The sequence below is a fragment of the Panthera tigris genome, chromosome D3 (assembly GCF_018350195.1).
Source record: "Panthera tigris isolate Pti1 chromosome D3, P.tigris_Pti1_mat1.1, whole genome shotgun sequence".
NCBI classification, from domain to species: Eukaryota; Metazoa; Chordata; class Mammalia; order Carnivora; family Felidae; genus Panthera; species Panthera tigris.
In genome coordinates, this window is record NC_056671.1 from 52,588,115 (window position 1) to 52,609,645 (window position 21,531).

Here is a 21,531-nt window from a genome sequence, read left to right on the forward strand (position 1 = left end):
CTATGGAAAACTTAGAACCAATATCATACTTAATAAAAAAGACTGGATGCTTTCCTTTGACATCAGGAACAAGACAATGATGTCCTTTCTCACCACTGCTATTCAACATTATATGGAAACTTCTAGACTGGGTAATTGCACATGTGCACATGCACACATAAATTAAAGGCATCTCGATTGGGAAGGAAGAAGAAAAATAGTCTCTATTTGCAGATGATGTGATCTTGTACATAGAAAATCCCAAAGAATCCACTAAAAAAAACTATCAAAAATCATAAATGAGTTCAGTAAGATTGCAAGATACAAGATCAACATACAGAAGTCAATTACATTCCTATACACTAGCAATATAAAACTCTGGAAACAGAAGTAAGCAACCACTTCCTTTCACAACAGGTGTTCCATCTTCATGGATCAGAAGATATATTTCCACAATTCACCAAACAGATTCAATGCAATCCTTATTAAAATCTCAAAAGTATTTTTCCAAAAATTAAAAATTAATCCCTGTAGAAATGCAAGGGACCCAAAGACCCAAATAAATTTGAAAACAACAAAGTTGTAGGACTCACATTTCCCATTTTCAGAATTTACTACAAAGATACAATCATCAAGGCAGAGTGGTACTAGCATAAAGGTAAGTGTAGAGACAAATAGGACAGAACTGAAATCCCATAACTTAGCCTGTACCTTTGTGGTTAGCCAATTTTTGGCAAAGGTTTCAATAAGTTCAAGGGAAAGAAGCAGTCTTTTCAACAAATGGTGTTGAGATCATTAAATATCCTCATTAAGAAAATGAATTTGAACCCCTACCTCATACCATGTGTAAAATTAATTCAAAGTGGATCACAGACCTAAAGAACTAAAACTGTTGAAGAAAACTAAAAAACAAATCTTAATGATCTTAGGTTAGGCAATGATATCTTATAACACCAAAAGCACAAATGGTAAAAGAGCAATTAATAGGACTTAATCAAATTTAAAACTTTTGCTTCTCAAAAGATACCATATAGAAAGTGAAATTACAACCTAGAGAATGGGAGAAAATATTTTCTAATCACATAGCAATAAAGGACTTATATCAAAAAATAAAAAAAAAAGTTTACAATTCAATAATAAAAAGACAAACAACATAAAAAATGGGCAAAGGGTTTGAACAGATTTTATCCAAAGATGTATAAACAGCCAATGAGCGAATGAAAAGATGCCCAACATCCTTAGGCACTACAGTCATGCAAACCACAGTGAGATACCCATGAGGATGGCTAAAATAAACAAGACAGAAAATTACAAGTGTTGCCAAGGATGTAGAAAAACTGGAACCCTCATGCATTGCTGGTGGAAACATAAAATGGTGTGGCAAATTTGGAACACAGTTTGGAAGTTTCTTAAAAAAAGTTAATCATATACAACATATAATCCAGCAATTTCACTCCTACCCTTAAGAAATAAAAACCTATGTCCATGGAAAAACTTGTATATGAATATTCACAGCAACATTACTTACAATAACAAAAAAAAGTGGAAACAACCCACATGTCCATTAGGTTATGAATGAATAGACAAAATGTGATACATTCAAATGGAATACCATTCAGCCATAAAAAGAGACAAGGAGCTGGTGTAATGCTACGATACCAATATGGATAAACCTAAAAAAACATTATGCTCAGTGAAAGAAATGACACAAAAGAGCACATACTGTATGATTTCACTTATAAAAACGTCCAAAAGAGGCAAATATACAGAAACAGACTAGATTAGTTGCCTAGGACTGGGGGTAGGATTGGGGAGTGGCTATAAATGAGCATGAGACTTCTTTTTAAGATGATAGAAATGTTCTAAAATTAGATTGTGGTAATGATTGTGCATTCTCTAAGTTTGCTAAATTGTAGTGAGCTGCACACAGCATAGGTGAGTTTTATGGAATATACATTATTATCTTGAAAAAGCAGTTTTAAAAAATGATATAAAAACCATAAAAATCACTCTTTCCACGCCCACCTCTACAAATCGGCAGTGAGCAGTATCCCAAATTTACAAATTCATGTAAGTAGCTTTAGCAAAACAAAACTGGATAATAACCACAAAAATGTATTTCATTTCTGATATAATCAAATATAAAACAAGTTCCTTCATAAAATTAAAAGATTTTAAAACATGGTGGTAACAAACTGTATACACATATGCATATATGCATAATCAAATCTTATGCTAATATGTGCTCTAAATATTACTGCAATGTAAGATCTATCAATGATAGATCTATCTACATTTATCTACTTGAGGAAAACAACTCAAAAATAGAGTCAATATGTAATAGTATTGTTTATTTTAAATATAGTAATCAAAAAAGTCATTTTCAGAAAGTCATAATCATACTGCTGTTACAATAAAGTAATAAGTTATTTGTTCTTAAAAACAATTCAACTGAATTGTCTCTAAGAATATAGTTGTCGCCACGGGTGAAAAATGGTTTTATTTAATAATGTACCCATTGGTCCAAATAAGTTTTAGCTCTATAGTTGGTATTTCTGAATATCAATAGAAAGCCATGTTCAATACGTTTTAATCACAACTGTTTAAAAAAAATACTTGAAGATAAATATGAAATGTTTAAATCAAATAGAACATACTAAAATAAATATGCATGTACATTTTCAGATTTTCAAATTAATATTTTGCAATTTTTGCTTCATTTTTCATAAGTTTATTTATTTTGTTTCAATAACCTCTACACCCAACGTGGGGTTTGAACTCACAATCCAAGATCAAGAGTCTCATGCTCTTCTAACTGAGCCAGCCAGGCACTCCTTCATTTCATTTTTTTAATTAAAATGTACAGATGTGGCTATGCTCTATTCCATTTCCTTCCTCTTCTTCAAGGAATAGTTTCTTCTAAGTTGGCATTTATACTTCCCTTGTAGGCTTTTGTACTTTTATTATAGACGCATGTGCCTATAAAGTATAAGCTGATACTGTGCACAGCTTGTGTCTTCATGCGTCCTTTTACAACTTGTATTTTTCACTCAACAATACATTTAAGATTTTTCTGTGAATCGCTTCTCGGCCTTTTGGCTAAGATCAAGTGTAAGATTTTTCTGTGAATATACCACAGTTTATTTTTCTCATTCTCCTATGAAGGCCATTTAGATTATATTCTTGTTTCCTACTTTCTCTATTACAAATGACACTACAGTAAACAGCCTTACAGGTGCAAGATATTGAGATGCATACCTGCAATAGAGACACATGACGATCTCCAATTCCAATAACTACTGCCAACTTGTTGTCCAGTGTACTAACATAAATTTATTTCATGTCCCCCAGAGTATTAGATACCTCTATTTCTCATATCCTCTACTCCAATTCATTATACTTGACTTTTCTAACTGTTGCCAATCTTACAGCTGATGCTTTAATGTGCATTTTCTTAATTTCTAGTGAGACTGAACATCACTTCTTGTGTTAATTTGTCATTTACCTCCTGTAAATCATCGGTTGCTCTCATTTAGTCATTTTTGTATTGTTTGTCTTTTTTAAATCAGATTTTACTTGTAGGCTTAGGTGGTTTGCTTTTTTAATCTTTTAGTGGTATCTTTTGATAATCAGTGCTTCACTTTGAAAGTAGTCAAATTTATTAAGTATTTCCTTTAGTTTTTTAAAGTAGTCAGTTTCATTAAAACTTTCCTCCAGTTAATACTTTTGTATATTAATATCTCCCCTCTGCCCTATCATAAACACACTATCTGATATTTATTTACAAAAATTTTAAAGTTACTTCCAACTTTTAAATCTTTTACTCATCTGGAATTATTTTGTGTGTGATGCACTGTAGATATCTAATCTTGTCCTTTGCCATATGGATAGCCAACTATCTAGAACCATCATTGAGTAGTTCTTCCCTTCTTAACTAATAACGATACTGCTGCATATATCATATGCATGGACCCCAATTATAGAATCTATTTCAGGACTCTGCATTATTTCATCAGAGTTTATCTCTACACCAACACTATATAGTTTTAATTAACATAGCTTTATTATAGATTGCAGTATTTGTTATGGTGACCCAATCCTTATTATCTTCCTTTAAATTATGTTTGTTGTCTGTTTGTTTTTTTAGCCTTCTACTCTTTCAAAAAATTCTTATGACCAGCTGACCAAGTCCATGAAAACCCTTTCTAGGGTTTGCTTGCTTGCTTTTACTAGTCCTTGCTTACTTTTACTACTTCTCAGTAGTTTGTTGAAGAAGTGTAGGATTTCACATGTAGCTAATCCTATAGCTGGCAAAATGGCAGATTTCTTCCTTAAATCCTTAACCTCTTTTCCTATTGCTGTTACATATTTTATCTCATGTATGTCCTCGTTAGGACCTCCAGTAGCTGCTGAATAGGGACAGCTATAGTGACCATTGTGGATTTGTTTCTAACTTTAAAGATGACACATTTACCATTTCACCATTCATTATGAGTTTCCTTCCTTCCTTCCTTCCTTCCTTCCTTCCTTCCTCCCTCCCTCCCTCCCTCCTGCCTCCTCTTTTCCTGTCCTTTCCTTTCCTTTCCTATCCTGTCCTCTTTTCCATTTTTTCTTTCTTCCTTTCTCTTTTTTTCAATCATTAAGTATTGTTAGGTATGCTTCAGTATGTTAAAAAAATAAAGTACATTCCCCTACACTCCTAGTCTACTAAGAATATTTTATAGCAATAAAAATAATTTCTTGCTTAGTTTGAAACATAATAATTTTTCTCTCTGAATATATTACTATGTTAAACTACAATAATAGATTTTCTAATGTGAAACCATTTTTTCCATTCCTGAGACAAATCTTGCATGGACATGCTAACTTTTCAAATATGTTATTGGTTTGGCTTGTTGGTATCTATTTTAGTACTTCAAATATATGTTCATAAGTGAGATCAGGCTACTATTTTTCAATATCATAAATCCTTACTAAATGAGTTAAAGACAGTTCCACTTTTTTCCGTCCTTTGAAACAATTTACATAAGATAGAGATTATCCATTCCATATAATTATGGAAGAATTCACCTACCACAAGCCTGGACTTGATGAATATATTGATGAATATATATTGATGAATATATGAAGGTGTCTGTGTGTGAAGACATTTAGCTTTTAATTCAATATCTTTAATGGTTTTAAGTCTATTTAAGTTTTGTATACCTCTTTGAGCCAATGTTGGTAATTTGTATTTTGTAGGAAATTGCTCATTTTGTCTGTATTTTCAAATTAATTGAAATAATACATTAATATTACTATCTGTTTGTCTAAAACATCTGTCTTCTCCATGACTGTACCTCCTTTTATTCCTAATATTGCTTTATCTTTGTCTTCTCTATTGTTTACTTGCCCAATCATAGTAGCATTTGTGTTTACTTTCAAAGAATAGCTTTTGGTTTTGTTGATCTCTATTGCTTGTTTCTTTTTTTAATGTTCTTTGTAAGACAAAGTATACATACAAAAGACTATATATGTATATATATATATATACATATATATATATACACACACACACACACACACATACTTACATACACATATAGCGTACATGTGTGTTTTAAGAAACAATAAGATGAACACTAGGGCACTCACCTTCAAAGTTAAGAAATAAAATATTACTATTATTTTCAATGTTTCTATATATCGCTCCTCAGTAGCATTTTCTTCCCTCCCACACCCCTAAAACTCAGGTAATCACTAGTGGATGATTTTTGTGTTAATCATTTACTTTCCTGCCTCTGCTTAATTTTATCCCATGTTTATGTGTCTTTTTTTTTTTTTTTTTTTTAACGTTTATTTATTTTTGAGACAGAAAGAGACAGAGCATAAATGGGGGAGGGTCAGAGAGAGGGAGACACAGAATCTGAAGCAGGCCCCAGGCTCCGAGCTGTCAGCACAGAGCCGGACGCGGGGCTCGAACTCACAAACCGTGAGATCATGACCTGAGCCAAAGTCAACCGCTCAACCGACTGAGCCACCCAGGCACCCCTATGTATATGTGTCTTTAAAGAAGATAATTTTATTTTGCCAATTTTTAGCTTTTACGTATATGCAGCCATATGCTAATTATATGCTACTTGATTTCATTGCTCAAATTATGTTTGTGAAATTTATCCATGCTGAACATACAGAGAGGTTCATTCATTTTCATTGCTATATAGGACATCATTAGAAATAATGCACAATTAATTCATTAATATAATTTTTGAAAGGGATAATATTCATATATAAATTTAAGTTATGTCATGCTTCTTAAACTATAAAATAATTTGATACTATATTTGTGGAGATTGGACATATTATTGAATATAAAATTAAAAATGTAAAGGCACCATTAGATTATCAATGATGAATTAATGACCTTTAAAGTTAATTTAAAAATAAATTTTGTATGGAAGAATGCCCAATTAAAAAATGCAACATCCAAAAATAATTTTAAGATTAATGAGTTATTGGGGTGCTTGGGTGGCTCAGTCAGTTAAGTGTCCGACACTTGAATTGGCTCAGGTCATGATCTCACGGTTTTGTGAGTTCCAGCCCTGCTTTGGGCTCTACGCACTGACCTCGCAGAGCCTGCTTGGGATTCTCTCTCTCCTCTCTCTCTGTCCCTCTCCCCTCACACTCTGTCAGTCTCTCTCAAAATAAATAGCTTTAAAAAAAGATTAACGAATTATGGATTGACTATTTGAGTTCAAAAAAATCTCTTTTAATGGAAAATCCTCCAAGTCAACTTTAAATATCTCATTTATAAAGCTGAGAGCTGCACAACTTTAAATTAAAATGTAGCAAATGGAGTTTTAAAAAAGATAATATAATATTATCCTCCATGTAGTCTGGGAAAAATAATTACTTTGTTTCATTTTACAGTATCATCCAAATGTTATTAATTGTATGATAGAAAGCTATCATACTAATAATAAATCTTGATAAGAAAATTAATGCCAAAAGGAGAGTGAAAATGAGAGGGGTTATCTGAGATTGTTTTACTTTTCCTGTGGACAGTTTTACAGTGAATTCACAGGGAGGCTTTCTAAAATGACATCCTTTTTCAACAGAGGAAAAACAAGCCAAAGAATGGAAATTTATAGGAAGTCCAAAAAGTAAATGAGATCTTCTTAGTTGAGCATAATAGTTATGAAATTTTAAATTTGTCATTTCTCCTCTAGGCATTTACCATCTGCAAAATGGAAATACTACTTTCAAATTCTCACCAGCTCAAAGGTAAATCGTTAAGACTGACCTCTCTGTAACTCTCGGTACTTAGGTCATGCCATTAAATTTCTTTCTAACCAAACTCTTTGTAAGACAAGAATTCTAGTTAAATGGAAAGCATGATGAACCACAGGTAACCACAGACTCCATATATGGAATGGAAACTGCCAAGGGGATTACAATAGGACCAAAAAATGTGCATAGGCTTACATGTATTTAGTGATTCAGCAGGTGTTTCAGAATCTAGCTGTATCTCAATATGAACATCCACAATCTGCTTTTAAAAAGGTAGCTAAGGGGTGGCTGGGTGGTCCACCTGGTTAAGTGATGGACTCCTGCTCAGGTCATGATCTCACTCATGGTCTTGAGATTGAGCCCCGTGTAGGGCTCCCGCTCTGGGCTCTGGGACTGGAGTCTGCTTAGTATTCTCACTCTCCCTCTCTCTGCCCCTCCCCTGCTTGCTCTCTTTCTCTAAGAAAAAAAAAAAAGATACCTGATAATGCACCCACTAAATATATACCAAAACTTGACTTTCTTAGGATTACGATTTTAAAATAGACTACTTCTCATTTACTTCCTTTATTTGCCCGAGGCTTTTTGTCACTAATGCAAAAGCTAATAGAAATTATTGTACTCTTATTTTTAAAAGATTACTACATCAAATGTTATCAACAAGAACAACAAAAAGTCTGCTAAAGCAGTCACATTATTCTTGTTAATTAACGCTATAAAATCTGAAAAGCTGGAACACCCATTTGTCAGCATAGGTTACAGGCAGAATTCATATATTCCAAGGGGAAAAAGTATGCTATGCTAGAACAAAAAAGCTATTTTAATTCCTTTTGAAGGAAAATGATAGATTAACTGTGCCCAAGTCCATACTATTTAAAATATATAATAGTAACGATTCCCCAAGTGGATTTGATGCGATGAACAATATTAAACGCATATTTGAAAGGGTCCCATTATTTGTATTGGGACAGAAGGAGAGCTGAGCTCATGCAAATTCGTTTTCAATTTTTGTTACAGTCACAGGAGAAACATTTTAAGAGACATTCGGTACTACACTTTCAACAGTCCAGTGATGGTCTGATATATTTATTTTCTAGTCCCCAGTCCCCACCCCTGATCCTTTTTTCTTTTTCTTTTTCTTTTCTTCTTTTTCTTTGTGTCTGGGGGAGGGAGTGGCGGTGGCCATTAGGAGTTGTATTTTGTGGCAGTTTAGAGAGTACTGAGGACAGAGGGCTGTGAAAGATGGAGATGGGTGCAAATGGGAAGATTCCTCAGCCTATGGGCCAGCTCAGTGGAAAGGGTAACCTGTTAAAAGTCTCAGTTTTGTGTTAAAGACTTGCTTTGAAGCGCTCTCCCTTCAAACAAGGAATTGTTTTTGAGAGATCCGTTAAGGTATCTATAAAAGGAAAAGTGTTGTGATTTTAATATTATACTGAAAAGTTGACGGTCCGATGAATCAAAAGGAAATACAACAGAAGATGGTCAGTAGAGACCTTAATTTACCCATCAGGGAAGAAATCCAAGGTATCTGTATACTGGGGATTTTGGATGAAATAAATTATTCTATATACACTCTCCAGTATTCAAGTCTCCTCATTTAGTCTAAACTTTAGGAAATTCTTCTTTAAAGCAATCCTAAACGAATATGTCATATACTAGAGCTGATGGTATCTCCATTTAGAGTAACGCACACTCGTTTGCCTTGCCACACCCCAACACCCGCACACCCCCCACCCCGCCCCCGTTCTGGGCACCGCAACAGTTCCTTGAATTCCACACCCTCCCCTGGGGGAATACACGGGAAATCTTGGCAACACAGCACCTTTGCAGTTTCCTCTCCCCATTCTCTAACCCCTTTCGCAGAAAAATCACACAACACTAAACCCACGCTTTTAAACATCAAAACTGGGAAACTCAAATTTATTACAAAAGATCACACTTTGAGAGCGGTTCCTATTTGTAAAGAGTCATTTCGTCAGCTCATTTTGTTGGAACAGCTGCCTTGCAAGGCGACGCGCTCATTTGTACAAGTCATTGTCCATAAATTAACTTAGATCTTAAATACCAACCCAATATTCATAACTCGCTGATTCAAAGAGAAGACAAAGCTTTGATCCACTAGCCCCAAAGGCAGAGGAGCAGCAAGAATCCGTGTAGCCACAGCCAACCTACTCCCCAGCTAGGTAGGTTCTCTCCGAATCCGACCCCAGGCCCATGCTCGGATTCGGGTTTGCGGGGTCGCGCGCGGCTCCTTTCCACAGCACATCCTGAGCGCGACCCTGGTCTAGTCTGAATCTCCGCACGTAATTGCGCCGACACAGTTCCGGCTTCTTCGCCGTGTGTCTCCTGAATTCTCAGAGAATTGTGCCTAACTTCCTATCCAGGTGAACCTGGTCCTGGGTGGCAGGTTTCCGGGGCACATACGGCCCGAAGGTGGACTCTGGGTTTGCGCAGTCCTTCCCGGAGCTGGACACTGGACCACCCAAGCCCACGCCTATCCCCCCAGTCCACCCACCCGGACTCTACACTCTCTGCCCACCCCGACAGTCCCCCCTCCCCCGCATCACCAACCGCGACCCCAACCGCAGCCAGGATCCAGCCTTCCCACGCCCCCCGTGCCTCAGGCACACTTCGCCTCGGGCCAGGAGACTCCGGGGTGAGCTCCATTTAGCGGAGGCAGAATCTGGAAGCCGGTTTTCAGAGTTTACTCCACGCCGAGACCCAGAGGCACCGTTCCAGCCCCTCCAGTCACTAACGTCCCCATCCCAGGTAAGCCTGGGGTGGGGCAGCCTCCTGAACCCCATCTCACACCTGTGTTTCGCTCACTCAGGGATCCTGAAACACCTGCCCAAGTACAGTTCGTCGCTCTCCACACAGACGTGCCACCCCCCACCCCCCACCTTCGTCCCTAGCCTGGGGAGCCAGGGGGAGGGCGTGAATCCCAGGCACCGTCGACCGCCCGGGAGAGCGCAGACACGCCGGGGCGCGACCGTAATCAAACACAAAACCCCGTCCCGAGTCGTCCCTCCAAGACTCGTTTTCTGCCCTCACCCGTCCAGGCCCAAACTTGGCTGGTCCTGCCCCGCAGGACTGAGCGGAGGCGCGGCGGTCCGCTCTCGGTCCGCTTGGCCCGGGCTCCGCTCTCCCCGCGGGACAGGGCGGGTCCAGCCCTTCCCGATCCCGGCTCCTACTCACCACGAGGGTCAGCAGCAGCCCGGAGAGGGCTCCGCGCAGGGGGATCGGACGCTCGACGGCGGCCATCGGGGGGCGGGAAAGGGGCCGCGAGGCAGGAAGGGGGCCGCGGGCGCCGGGCGGAGGTGCAGCGGCGCGCGCGGTGCGGGCGTGCCTCGCTGCCGCTCCTCTCCAAGTCTCCTTGGATCTGTCAGGCTTGCCTGCCCGGGAGCGTGTTCCCTCCTGAGACGGGATTGGACGCGGCAGACGCCGGGCCGCCCCTCCTGCTTATTTCTCAAGTCGAATCACGCGGGCAGCCGGGGAGCTGCCCGAGCCTGCCCCTCCGCTCCCCCGGGGCCGCGCCGGGCGCTGGCTCTCGCGGGAAAGCGGCCCCAGGCCCACCCTCTGCCGCCTTTCCCACGCCCCACGCCCCTCGTCCGCCCCGCCTTCCCTCCGCGCGGCCCGGGCCGCCCAGACCATCCAGGAGCGAACCCCCTGGCCGACGCCGCCTGCGCGCTCCCGCTGCAGGACCCAAATCCGCCTGCAGGGATCCCTGTCCCAACACGGGCGCTCCGGGGTGCCAGGAACACCTCCGTCATTGCATCAGCGCATCCTCCCTTCATTCCGCTCCTGATCGAATGCCGGCCAATGTCTCCCGGGTAATAAACCATTTATGTATTCTTTACAAACTTGACTAACATGGTAAGATAAATGACCAAGGGAAGATTATCCCAAGTGGCTTGAATAAACTGGCATTCGGTATACCAGAAATTAAAACCAAGTAGAAGAGACTCCGATATCTGACCATTTGAAGTGTCCAAAATATGAGTGATTACATGAAGAGTCTTCTTTACCGCCAATTTTGTGACCTTATATGAACCTTCTAAGAAAGAATTTGTTCTTCTATGTGGAAGTATTGATTTAGTAATTACATGGTAAGTATGCTAAGGTGCCATTTTTCAGTCTGTGGTAAAAGGAAAGTAAACCTACCACCCAAAAGCTTCTACTCTAAAATGAAGCTTGGAAATTCAATATTACTCAATAAATGTCACCCAGGTCACCAAGGCATTGTGCAAGGGGCTGGAGGAAAGAGAATGTACAAAACCCAGTTGCAGCCCAAAGCAACCCAAAGTCTAGGAGGGCATAAAGGTTAGCATCCTAGCCCAGCAGGGTAAATGTTTTAATGGGGAGGTAGCTAACAACACCTGGACACATTCCTTTATTTCCCTCTCGATGGAATTTTGTATCCCCAAAGCCCCCACTTGTCGGATTCAGGAGGAACTCCTTCTTAGGTGCGTTGCTGTTCCTCAAAGTCCATGTACAAGTTCCAATGTCAGAACCCTCAGATAGTCTAGATTAATCAGGGAAGGTGCTATGGCCTTCATTCATCCCACCCTGCCCATCCAGTAGGCTTGTTAACTGAAGTCTGGGGCTTCCCTGAAACTCACAGGCTCTGAGGATTCAGACACTAAATTCACTTCCAGTCCCAGCTCTGAGGCATCCAAGGCACCCATCAGAAATCCTGTCTCACCTCTGGAGGCCTCTGAATGAAAGAAGCCTTCCAGTCTCAGAGAAAGTTCTCCAAACTTTTCTCTGCCCCAATCATTTTCATGTTACCCAAGACCTCAGGAAAAGGCTCTCAAAGATTCTCTGGCCCTAGACAGCCTTTAGAAACACAAGTGAATCATGGCTTTCCTGTAACATAGGTGATGCCATAGACTGAACTGTGTCCCCTCAAAATTCATATGGTGAAGACCTAACCTGCCTATGACTGCATTTGGAGATAGGGCCGATGAGGAAGGAATTGACATTAATGACATTATGATGGTGGGGCCCTGATCTGATGGAATTAGTGTCCTTATGAGAAGAGACACCAGAGAGAGCTCCCCTCCTCTGTCTTTCTGTGTCTCTGTCTGTCTCTCCCTGCTCCGTGTGTGGACACAGTGAGAAGGTGGGTGTTTACAAACCAGAAAGAGAGTCCTCATCAGAGGTCAAACAGGCCAGCACCTTAATTTTGAACCCTCAACCCTCAGAACTGAGAACAAATGCTTGATATAAGAACCAACAGAGAAAGGGAGAGGGCAGGACCATGTTCCAGACAAAGGCAACAATACTGGTGTAGCACTGAAGAGCCTGGTAACACCTTCCTACATCAGGAATACAGGAAGGGAGATTCTTCAGAACCACTGGAGTTCAGAAGTCCAATGACTGGGAATTAGGTTAGAAAGCTAGGCTTATAAGAAACCAGGTTGAGGAGCTGAATTTCATCCTGGAAAAGATGGAAGAATCATCTACTCAATCTGTAAAAACAGTTGCTAACTACTGTTACAGAATTATCACTTCGGGTGGGTTAATGAAGTCATTAACTTCCTTCATAACCTGTTTATGTCTTCATATAGCTTTCCTAGGGAATAAAAGGCTTGAAATGTTTTCCTTTATTCTAAGTAGTCTTACTTTTCAGTGATTTCAGTTTTATCTACTAGAGCGAGTCTGACCTATTTATTACTGTCATCCAAATGACTAAAACTATAAGATAGCTATTATCTGCTTGTTTCAGCTCTACTGGGTAATTGAGGCGATTGTTAAGCCTACTGACTGTGTAACAGTTACTCTGAGCTTCCATTTTTAGCTCCTACAAAATAAAAGTTATAGGAATCTATTCCAGAAATATGATAAGAAAGCATATTGGGGATATTTTCAATCTAAATGGCAAATTCTGAATAACAGACGTACTTTTAATTACCGTGTTGACATTTCCTGTTTTGCTATAGCATGTACTTGCCCATCATGAGTAGATTATTCTACGCTCTAATGAAAATGCATTTTTATAGCTTAGAAGAATCTTCCTACGCAGTTATAATTATAAATGTGACTTGAGGATAAATTAAAATTACTTTTATTTTTCCTGTGTAAATTGTAATATAAAATGACTTGGTTAAAAATCTATTTACAATATGAACCTCGGTTTGAGCATTGTGAGAACTGGATCCTTCTGTAATCAAGTCAACTTTAAATCACCATGAGACGTCATAAAGCGTAGAGTTATTCTGAAATGTCTTTATTTTAATACTCATTTCCCAAGCTGCCAAATCAGTTGGAAGTCACTCCTAAAAGGATAATGTACAAAAATGGGAAAGAAGCATTATTTCCCCTTGTTACTTTCTTAGTCTGAGTAGCTATAATAAAGGTAAGGGCAGCAATAATAAAGGATCAATATGGGAAATGATTTTAGGCTGAAGTGCAAAACTTCAGGAATCCAGGTGAATTCGAAAATATTCAGTAGAAAGCAAACCTAAGATTATTAAGAGTTCTCTGTACTTAGGAGGAATCTCTGGCCACAGAAAGAGTGGAAGAGAGGTGGAAGCTAACCCCCGGCCCACTGACAAGGCTGCCTTGCACAACTCAACGCCAACAGGCTCTGGTCTCACACACCTACTCGCCTCTGTGGCTTGCATGGGCGATGACATGGCAAGTGTGGGTCTCCTCAAACCACGCCTATAAAATACAACCAGGGCAACTGTATGATTTTTGGAACAAACTTGCTAGTAAGGAAAGAAGTGTATGAAAAGAAGCTTGAATTAAAATCAAGTGAAAGATTGGTTTGAATAGTCCTTCTGAAGACGTAACATGAGTTCTGCCATGAACTCAAGTTCATGTAGCACTTTTAGAATAGTAGCTCAGAAGCACTTTTAGAATACTGCTGAGGATAAATGGTCACAGTAATAAACAGTAATTGAGCAAATTACTTGTTGAATCAACAGTGAGGAATACCGTACAAATGTGTCCTCACATGCTGGGAGCCCTTGCAGACTTTATTTTTGGAAGTTAGCTCTCCTTAATATACCCACTTGCTCTTTCGGAGAGACTCTTTCCTCATACTTGGGAACCAAGTGGTCATTTTCCTTCAAGAGTAACCACCTCCTGCTATTGCTACTCAGGTTCCAGGAGAGGACACTGCTTTTCCTGTATCACCTTTCCAAAGTGTGTCTAGAGGCTCTCCACTAATTTCCCAGAACACCACTGAGAACAGCCTTGACTTTTTGGTCATTTAAAAAGACTGCTGGAGACTTGGGGATACTAGACAATTGAAGTCAAGAATAACATAAAAAAAAACAAAAACAAAAGAAAAACAAAAACAAAAAACTATGATACTGCATTGCTGCCCAGAAAAAAGAGCCGTCCCAGAATCCCTGTCTGCCTCCTTCTTCTCCTATCTTTCCATGGCAAGTACATTTCCCCCATGGAAATTCTCCAAGCAGCTAAGAGAACCTCAAGTCTAGACCAGAATGACCCTGGCCCACCAGGCAGAGAAGTTTCCCCTTCACCTTTTCTATGCTGGGTCTGTCAGTGTCAGGTCACTCTAGAATTCATTTCTACCCAGAGTGATTGGCAGAGGGACTACACATGCCCTTGAGGAGAAAACTTACTCCCATCCACAGGGGTGTAGCTTTTCACTATATCCTTGGCAGCAATCATACAAAAATTGGACCTTTGTACATTTCCCAAATTCAGAATTGTCCAATATAAGTAACACCATGACGATCATCCAATCCAGACAGAATGTGCCAGGCTCAGAGAGGCTCCTTTTAGGAGCGCCTGGGTGGCTCAGGCAGTTGAGTGACCGACTCTAGGTTTGGGCCCAGGTCGAACCTCATGGTTCCAGGGTGTGAGTCCTTCGTCAACATCCACCATGCTGATAGGGTGGGGTCTGCTTGGGATTCTCTCCCCCCTCACCCTCTTTCTCTGCCCCTCCCCCACTCGCACTCTCTCTCAAAATAAATAAGTAAACATTAAAAAAATTTAAAGAAAGTAAGTGTCCTTTCAGTCTCTCCTTATTAATTAATGATTCAAGAACTATTATAAGAGTTTCAGCAAATCTTCTCCCACTAAAATCTTGAGACACCCTTACAAACATCTTCTGCGCATGGGCCTTTTTAAGGCAGGGAAGTGGTCTTCCAGTGACTTCTCACTGGGCTGGAAGGAATGGTGATCTCCCCTGAGAAAACAAAACTCCATTGTATGGGTAATAACTCCCTCCAGGAACCGGATAAAAGCAATGTAACAAAGCTCTGGTACAAGGTGAAATTTTAGTCCCTCTCATCCATCGTGGAATCATCCCATGATTCTTCACTTCCCTTTACTTCAGAGTGGAACTCTCCTCCCAGCGGGTGAGGCTGTCGTCTCTCCTGGACATTCTCATGTTCCTAAGAGCTCATTGTGCGCATCTGTCTGTTCAAAGGACATTGCTCAAGCATGAAGGTTTACAGGTGTGAGTGGGCTGACATCCAGATCTCCTGTGTCATTTATCTCCACGTCATCCTCTGATTCACTGCCCCATCAGCCTTCTTTTCTCCCACACGTTTGAAAGGACGGTTCCTCAACCACAGCTCGGGGAAGCAGCATATCCCCCAGCTCAAGTGCCTATCATCTAGCTCACAACTAGAAAACTGCTTTTCCCACCAGCTCCCTATATGGGCAGTAAATTATTTCTTCAACATGTATTGATTTATTGTTATTAATTCATTTTATTGATCATCAATGATCCATTCGTTATTTTTATTTGCTCAAGATTTATTATTCTTGATTTGTCTCTTCTTTTCAGCCTGCCCGGTTTCTCAAGCCCTCTGTCACTAGATGAGGCTTTCCACCAATGAGCTATTCAGTGTTTGCTAAATTGTTCAGCCAGTGCCCCCATTCTTTCTTTGCATTCCTTTCAAGCCTCCTATTTGTTTGCCTTTCAATGTTATAAGCTGCACAATTTCCTAAATGGTAAGCCGTAGTTTTTGTTTCTTTGTTTTTTTAAGTTGGCTCCACACTCAGCGTGAAGCCCAACATGGGGCCTCGAACTCATGACCCTGAGATCAAGACCTGAGCTGAGATCAAGCATCGGACCCTTAGCCAGCTGAGCCACCCAGGCGCCCCTGGTAAGCTGTAGTCTTAACGTGCATGTATCTATGTAAGATTATACCAGAATCTTACTCCTCTAAACAACTCTAATGCAATGGTCCTTCCTGAATATTTACAAAGATGTAAACAAAAAGACTGAAGAGCTAGTAATATTTCTAGTAGGTATGTGAGCGTGTATCAGGAAAGCTATTTTGTTGTCACTTTCCACTAACTTTGTTTTTTAAGTTTGTTTGTTTGTTTATATAATCTCTGCATCCAATGTGGGGCTCATGCTCATGACTCTGAGATCAAGAGTCACAGGCTTTTCCAGCTAAGCCATCCAGGCACCCCCTACTTTCGACTAACTTTGCCAGTGTTCCTTATTTTTTAATATTTTTATTTATTTAAATTTTTCTTAATGTTTTCTATTTATTTTTGAGAGAGAGGAAGAGATAAAGAGTGAGAGGAGGAAGGGTAGAGAGAGATGGAGATACAGAATCCGAAGCAGGCTCCAGGCTCTGAGCTGTCAGCACACTGAGCCCCCCAGGTGCCCCTGCAGTATTCTTTACATGTTCAATAAAACTGGCTGTCTCTCCCAGATTACAAGTTCTATTCATATGGTGGTCGGAGAAAGGTCTAATCTGAACTATAATATGGCCCTTTTAAACAAGAATCTTTGGCCAAAATCTCCCTGCTAGGCCCTCAAAGTAGTATTTTTTTACAAGTCTCAGAATAAATGATTCCAAACTCAGAGGCATCCATAAGAACTTTTATTTATTTCCTATTCAAGAGAACATTTAGGTAGCAATCAGATATTATCTGGAACAGCTTTTCAACATCTAATGATGAGTTATCTGACCTCAGCTGCTGTAGTGTTCCGAAGTCTAGGCAGAGCCTGGAGACCGCTGTCTCCCACACTCCTCTCATCCAGAATGGGTAGACAAAAAGAAATTGGGGAGGAACAAGCACTATGGATATGGCTTGGACATCTTTTATCCTTTACGATGACCTGCCTTTTTGTAATATTTCTAAGATAATTGACACCAGTGTCACCCAATCTCACGTGTTCCTTTCTCATTTGGTACAATGAGATTCAGGTTTTCTCTCTCCAGAGATATTGGTAATTGATAAGCACACACAAGTTCTTATGACAAAACGAAAGACAAAGGATATATTGTTTTCTGCCATGGCAGAAACATATAAATGATTCCCTGAGAATAAGGTGGCCTGAGCCTTGCTGCACCAGGCTCTCCCATGACAGTCTTCAAAATTCATCTGTTTATAGAAGGAAGTACTGTGTTATGGCAGTTGGCCAGGAATATGCCAGGTCCCCCTCCCCCCAAGTTTGTTCAAAGTCCTCGAGTTTTTTCCTCCCCTTCGTTCCCTCTTTTAATTTTGAACAAATGGGAACAGTGGTCTTTAGGTCACAGTAGATCTTTGTACTTGGCTATTGTTGAGGCAAAATGAAAGAGACTGTTTTGACAACAGCATTATATTAATAAAATGAAGAAGAACACCTCAAAAATAACAAGAATTCAAGGGGTGACTGGTTCTTTCAGTCAGTAGAACACGTGACTCTTGATCTCAAGGCCGTAAGGTCAAGTCCCATGTTGGGTATAGAGATGACTTTAAAAAATAAATAAATAAAAAGGAAACAAAAGACGAAAATTTAAGTCAGCATGACCTGGGTATTCTAGCTCCATTTGTTTAGAGATTCTAAGTAAAGTTATAAATTGTTTGTTTTCAACATAATTGTCCTGGGGTAAGCCTATTTGGTTTTAGAATCTCTGGCTTTTCCATCTTGTGAAGACATACAATTCTACGAAAGTTTTTTCCTTCCCATTTGATCCAACTATGTGATTGATCTATATACCTGAGTAGGTCCCAATTTACCTCACCCAAATGGTCAAACATGATGCTTCTGGAACCTTTTATTTTTCTTTATTGGGGTACAATTTACATAGAGTACAATTCATAGACCTCAAATGGACACTTCAATAAGTCTTGACAAATGTATATATATACTGGTGTTACCATCATTCAAATCAAGATATAGAACATTTTTTGGGGGGGCGCCTGGGTGTCTCTGTCAGTTGGGTGTCCACCTCTTTGTTTCAGCTCAGGTCATGATCTCACGGTTCCTGGGTTACAGCCCCACATCAGGTTCTGCACTGCCTGCCTGGGATTCTCTCTCTCTCCCTCTCTCTCTGTCTCTGTCCTTCTCTCTCTGCTCCTCCTGCATGCTCTCTCTCTCTCTCTTTCAAAATTAAAAACAACAATAAAAAAAATTAAAAAGAAAAAGAAAAAGAAAAAGAAAAATGTTTTGACCCAAGTCAATACCTATCCCCATGCTGAGGCAACCGCGTTCTGCTTTCAATCATTAAGTAATTTTGACTTCCTTGTAATGTCACATAAATGGAATGACATGCTGCATTACCATCACACACAGTTATCTATTACTTCATCACTTTTTATCTATTGGACATCACTTTTGCAATATTCCACAATTTAGTGGTTTAAAACAAGAGCTCATGATCTCACAGTTTCTACAGAATGCAGGCGTGGCTTAGCTAGCTGTCTCTGGCTCAGGCACTCGCAAAAAGGTGTTTAGTTGACATTGCCATCATCTCAAGGCTCCACAGGATCTGTTTCTTAGTTCACTTATGTGACTTTTGACAAGCTTCCTTTGAGACATCAGTTCCTTGCCACATGGTCCTCTCTAGGGAGAGGCTTCCTTCAGAGCAAGCAAGAAAGATCAGGTAACCAAAGTGGATGTCACACACAGTCTGTTTGTAATCTAGTGTCGGAAGTGATCTTCTTTTACCTCTGCCTAATTATGTTGGCTAGAAGTAAGTCACCAGAGATACTCTAAAGTCAACAGAAGATGATTACATAAGAGCATGAATACTGGGAGGCAGAGATCTTTGGATGCCATCTTCTAGGTTTTTGTGTCTAGGCTTTTGTGTCCTTGTTCATCCTACTAATAATTAGAATAATGATTTGTTTTACTTAAAATATAAAAACTTTCACAGACAGGTGTTAGAGTGTTAATGTTGTCTTCTCTCTTTGATGGTTTATACTATCAGAATAAAAAAGAGTTGATAAGCATTTTGTTTATTTAACTCGAGTTTATATCCTACCCACTTTTAAAAAGGCTTATCAAGGGGAGCCTGGGTGGCTTGGTCGGTTAAGCGTCCGACTTCGGCTCAGGTCACGATCTCACGTTCTGTGAGTTCGAGCCCTGCGTTGGGCTCTGTGCTGACAGCTCAGAGCCTGGAGCCTGTTTCAGATTCTGTGTCTCCCTCTCTCTCTGCCCTTCCCCTGTTCGTGCTCTGTCTCTCTCTGTCTCAAAAATAAACGTTAAAAAAAAATTAATAAAAAAAATTATTAAAAAAAATAAAAAGGCTTATCAAATTAAATTATATAAAGCAGATAAAAATAATCAGGTATCAATAAAGCAATTGAGGTGGGTTATTTACTATCATCGAGTCCTGGATTTTGCTTATTAACTTCCTGGATATTCAGGCAAAGTATGATACTTTTAATTTTGGAGTTACATGGCTCTCATTATGCAATAAAAGAGAATACAAAAGTTCATCCATAGTGTTAAACTTTATCTTAACTTTGTATGAGAATGTTAAGAGAACCATTAGGTGAAAGCAATGAATCTAGTTTTCAAATATGCTTCTTCAAAAACGTACAGCATTATTTGAACGTGATATCCTAATATAGAACATATTCAAATGCAAACGGAATTTATATGTAATTTCTGTCCTATCTCAAATGGGATGACTTTTGAATGTAGGGCCATCCTTCTCTACAATATTACCCATTAGCACAGGGAGCCCTGGATCATGTCAAGACATCTGCTGGGAAGCCATTCAGTTCATCCTTTCTTTAGAGGGTCAACTTTACAAGGCTTAGGAAGACTTCCTTTAAAGGAAAAATGGTAAAATGACTAAAAAACAAATGATGGAAGGTTGCCATCTTAAATTTCCTATACAAATGCGGAGATTCAGGGAGGAACTTTGTCTAAATTACAAGAGACTAGAAATTGCCAAAAATATTATTGACAACTTTACTAAAGAAACTCGTATTGAAAAATCAAAAGGGAACTTCCTTAGGAATTCAGTTTCAAGTGAAGACAAATGATACAAATTCAAGCATCAGAAGAGTCCCAGGATTAAGACACAGACCTATGCATTTGTCAGCTAAAGACATGTTATCAGGACCACTTACCAGATTCATGGAGGTGTGGAGCTAAAACCAAACTAACCCAATCACTACATTCCAAGTTAGAAAGTTAGTTTTAAGTATTACTAATACTGAATTACCATTTCACTCATATTTAATTCATATAAAACCCTAGAACATTATACCTAAAAGTGGCTATATATTTAATCTAGTACAATTTCTCATTTTATTGAAGAAACATATACCCAAAGAGGGAGTTAGGTGACTTACCTTAAGATGAGAAGGCTTAGATAACACTCCAGAATTTTAGACCCCTATTCCTTTCTCTTAAAAAGCCTTATGGAGATAAATGAATCAGCTAATCAAAACCAAAATGGTTGAAAGCAATAGTATTGTTTTCTTTCTCTCCTGCTTAAACCTAAAATGTTTTGGCAAGGCTTAAATTATTATCATTCTTGGAAGAAATAGTACGCCCGGTTATAACTGTGGAAAACAAAACTGAATCTGCAAGTTAAGTCCTGTTCTGATTTCTAGGAAACTATCCAAATTCTTTTATTATCCTGTAACTTATTTTCTGAAGCCTTATGTGCAATGAACTACATGGAGCTTTAAGAAATATTTTTATTATGTAGAAAATTTTAAAAATGATCTTTATATGCTTTCTATATGTTATGCAAAAAAAAAAAAGAATTTAAATTAACTGATGTTTGGGGCGCCTGGGTGGTTCAGTTGGTTAAGCATCCAACTTTGGCTCAAGTCATGATCTCACAGTTCATGAGTTCGAGCCCCGCATCGGGCTCTGTGCTGACAACTCAGAACCTGGAGCCTGCTTCAGATTCTGTGTCTCCCTCTCTCTCTGCCCCTGTCCCGCTCATGCTCTCTCTCTCTGTCTTAAAAATAAATAAAACATTAAAAAAATAAAAATAAATTGACTGATGTTTATTTTAAAAACTTTGTAAAAGGGAACATTAAAATATAATAATGTTAGATGCTGAATTTTTTTCTTGCTCCAATTCAGTCATTTACTGTGAATAT

At 39.3% G+C, this 21,531-nt stretch overlaps 1 protein-coding gene across 1 annotated transcript in view; it reads right to left on the reverse strand.

Moving 5' to 3' along the window:
• DSC3 (desmocollin 3) overlaps positions 1-10,506 on the reverse strand; it is a 47,597-nt gene extending 37,091 nt beyond the window's left edge. Inside the window, exon 1 of the mRNA XM_042961568.1 lies at positions 10,441-10,506. Within this exon, the coding sequence (XP_042817502.1) occupies positions 10,441-10,506 (66 nt within the window). The remainder of the gene's footprint in view (positions 1-10,440) is intronic.
• Positions 10,507-21,531: the final 11,025 nt, after the last annotated feature.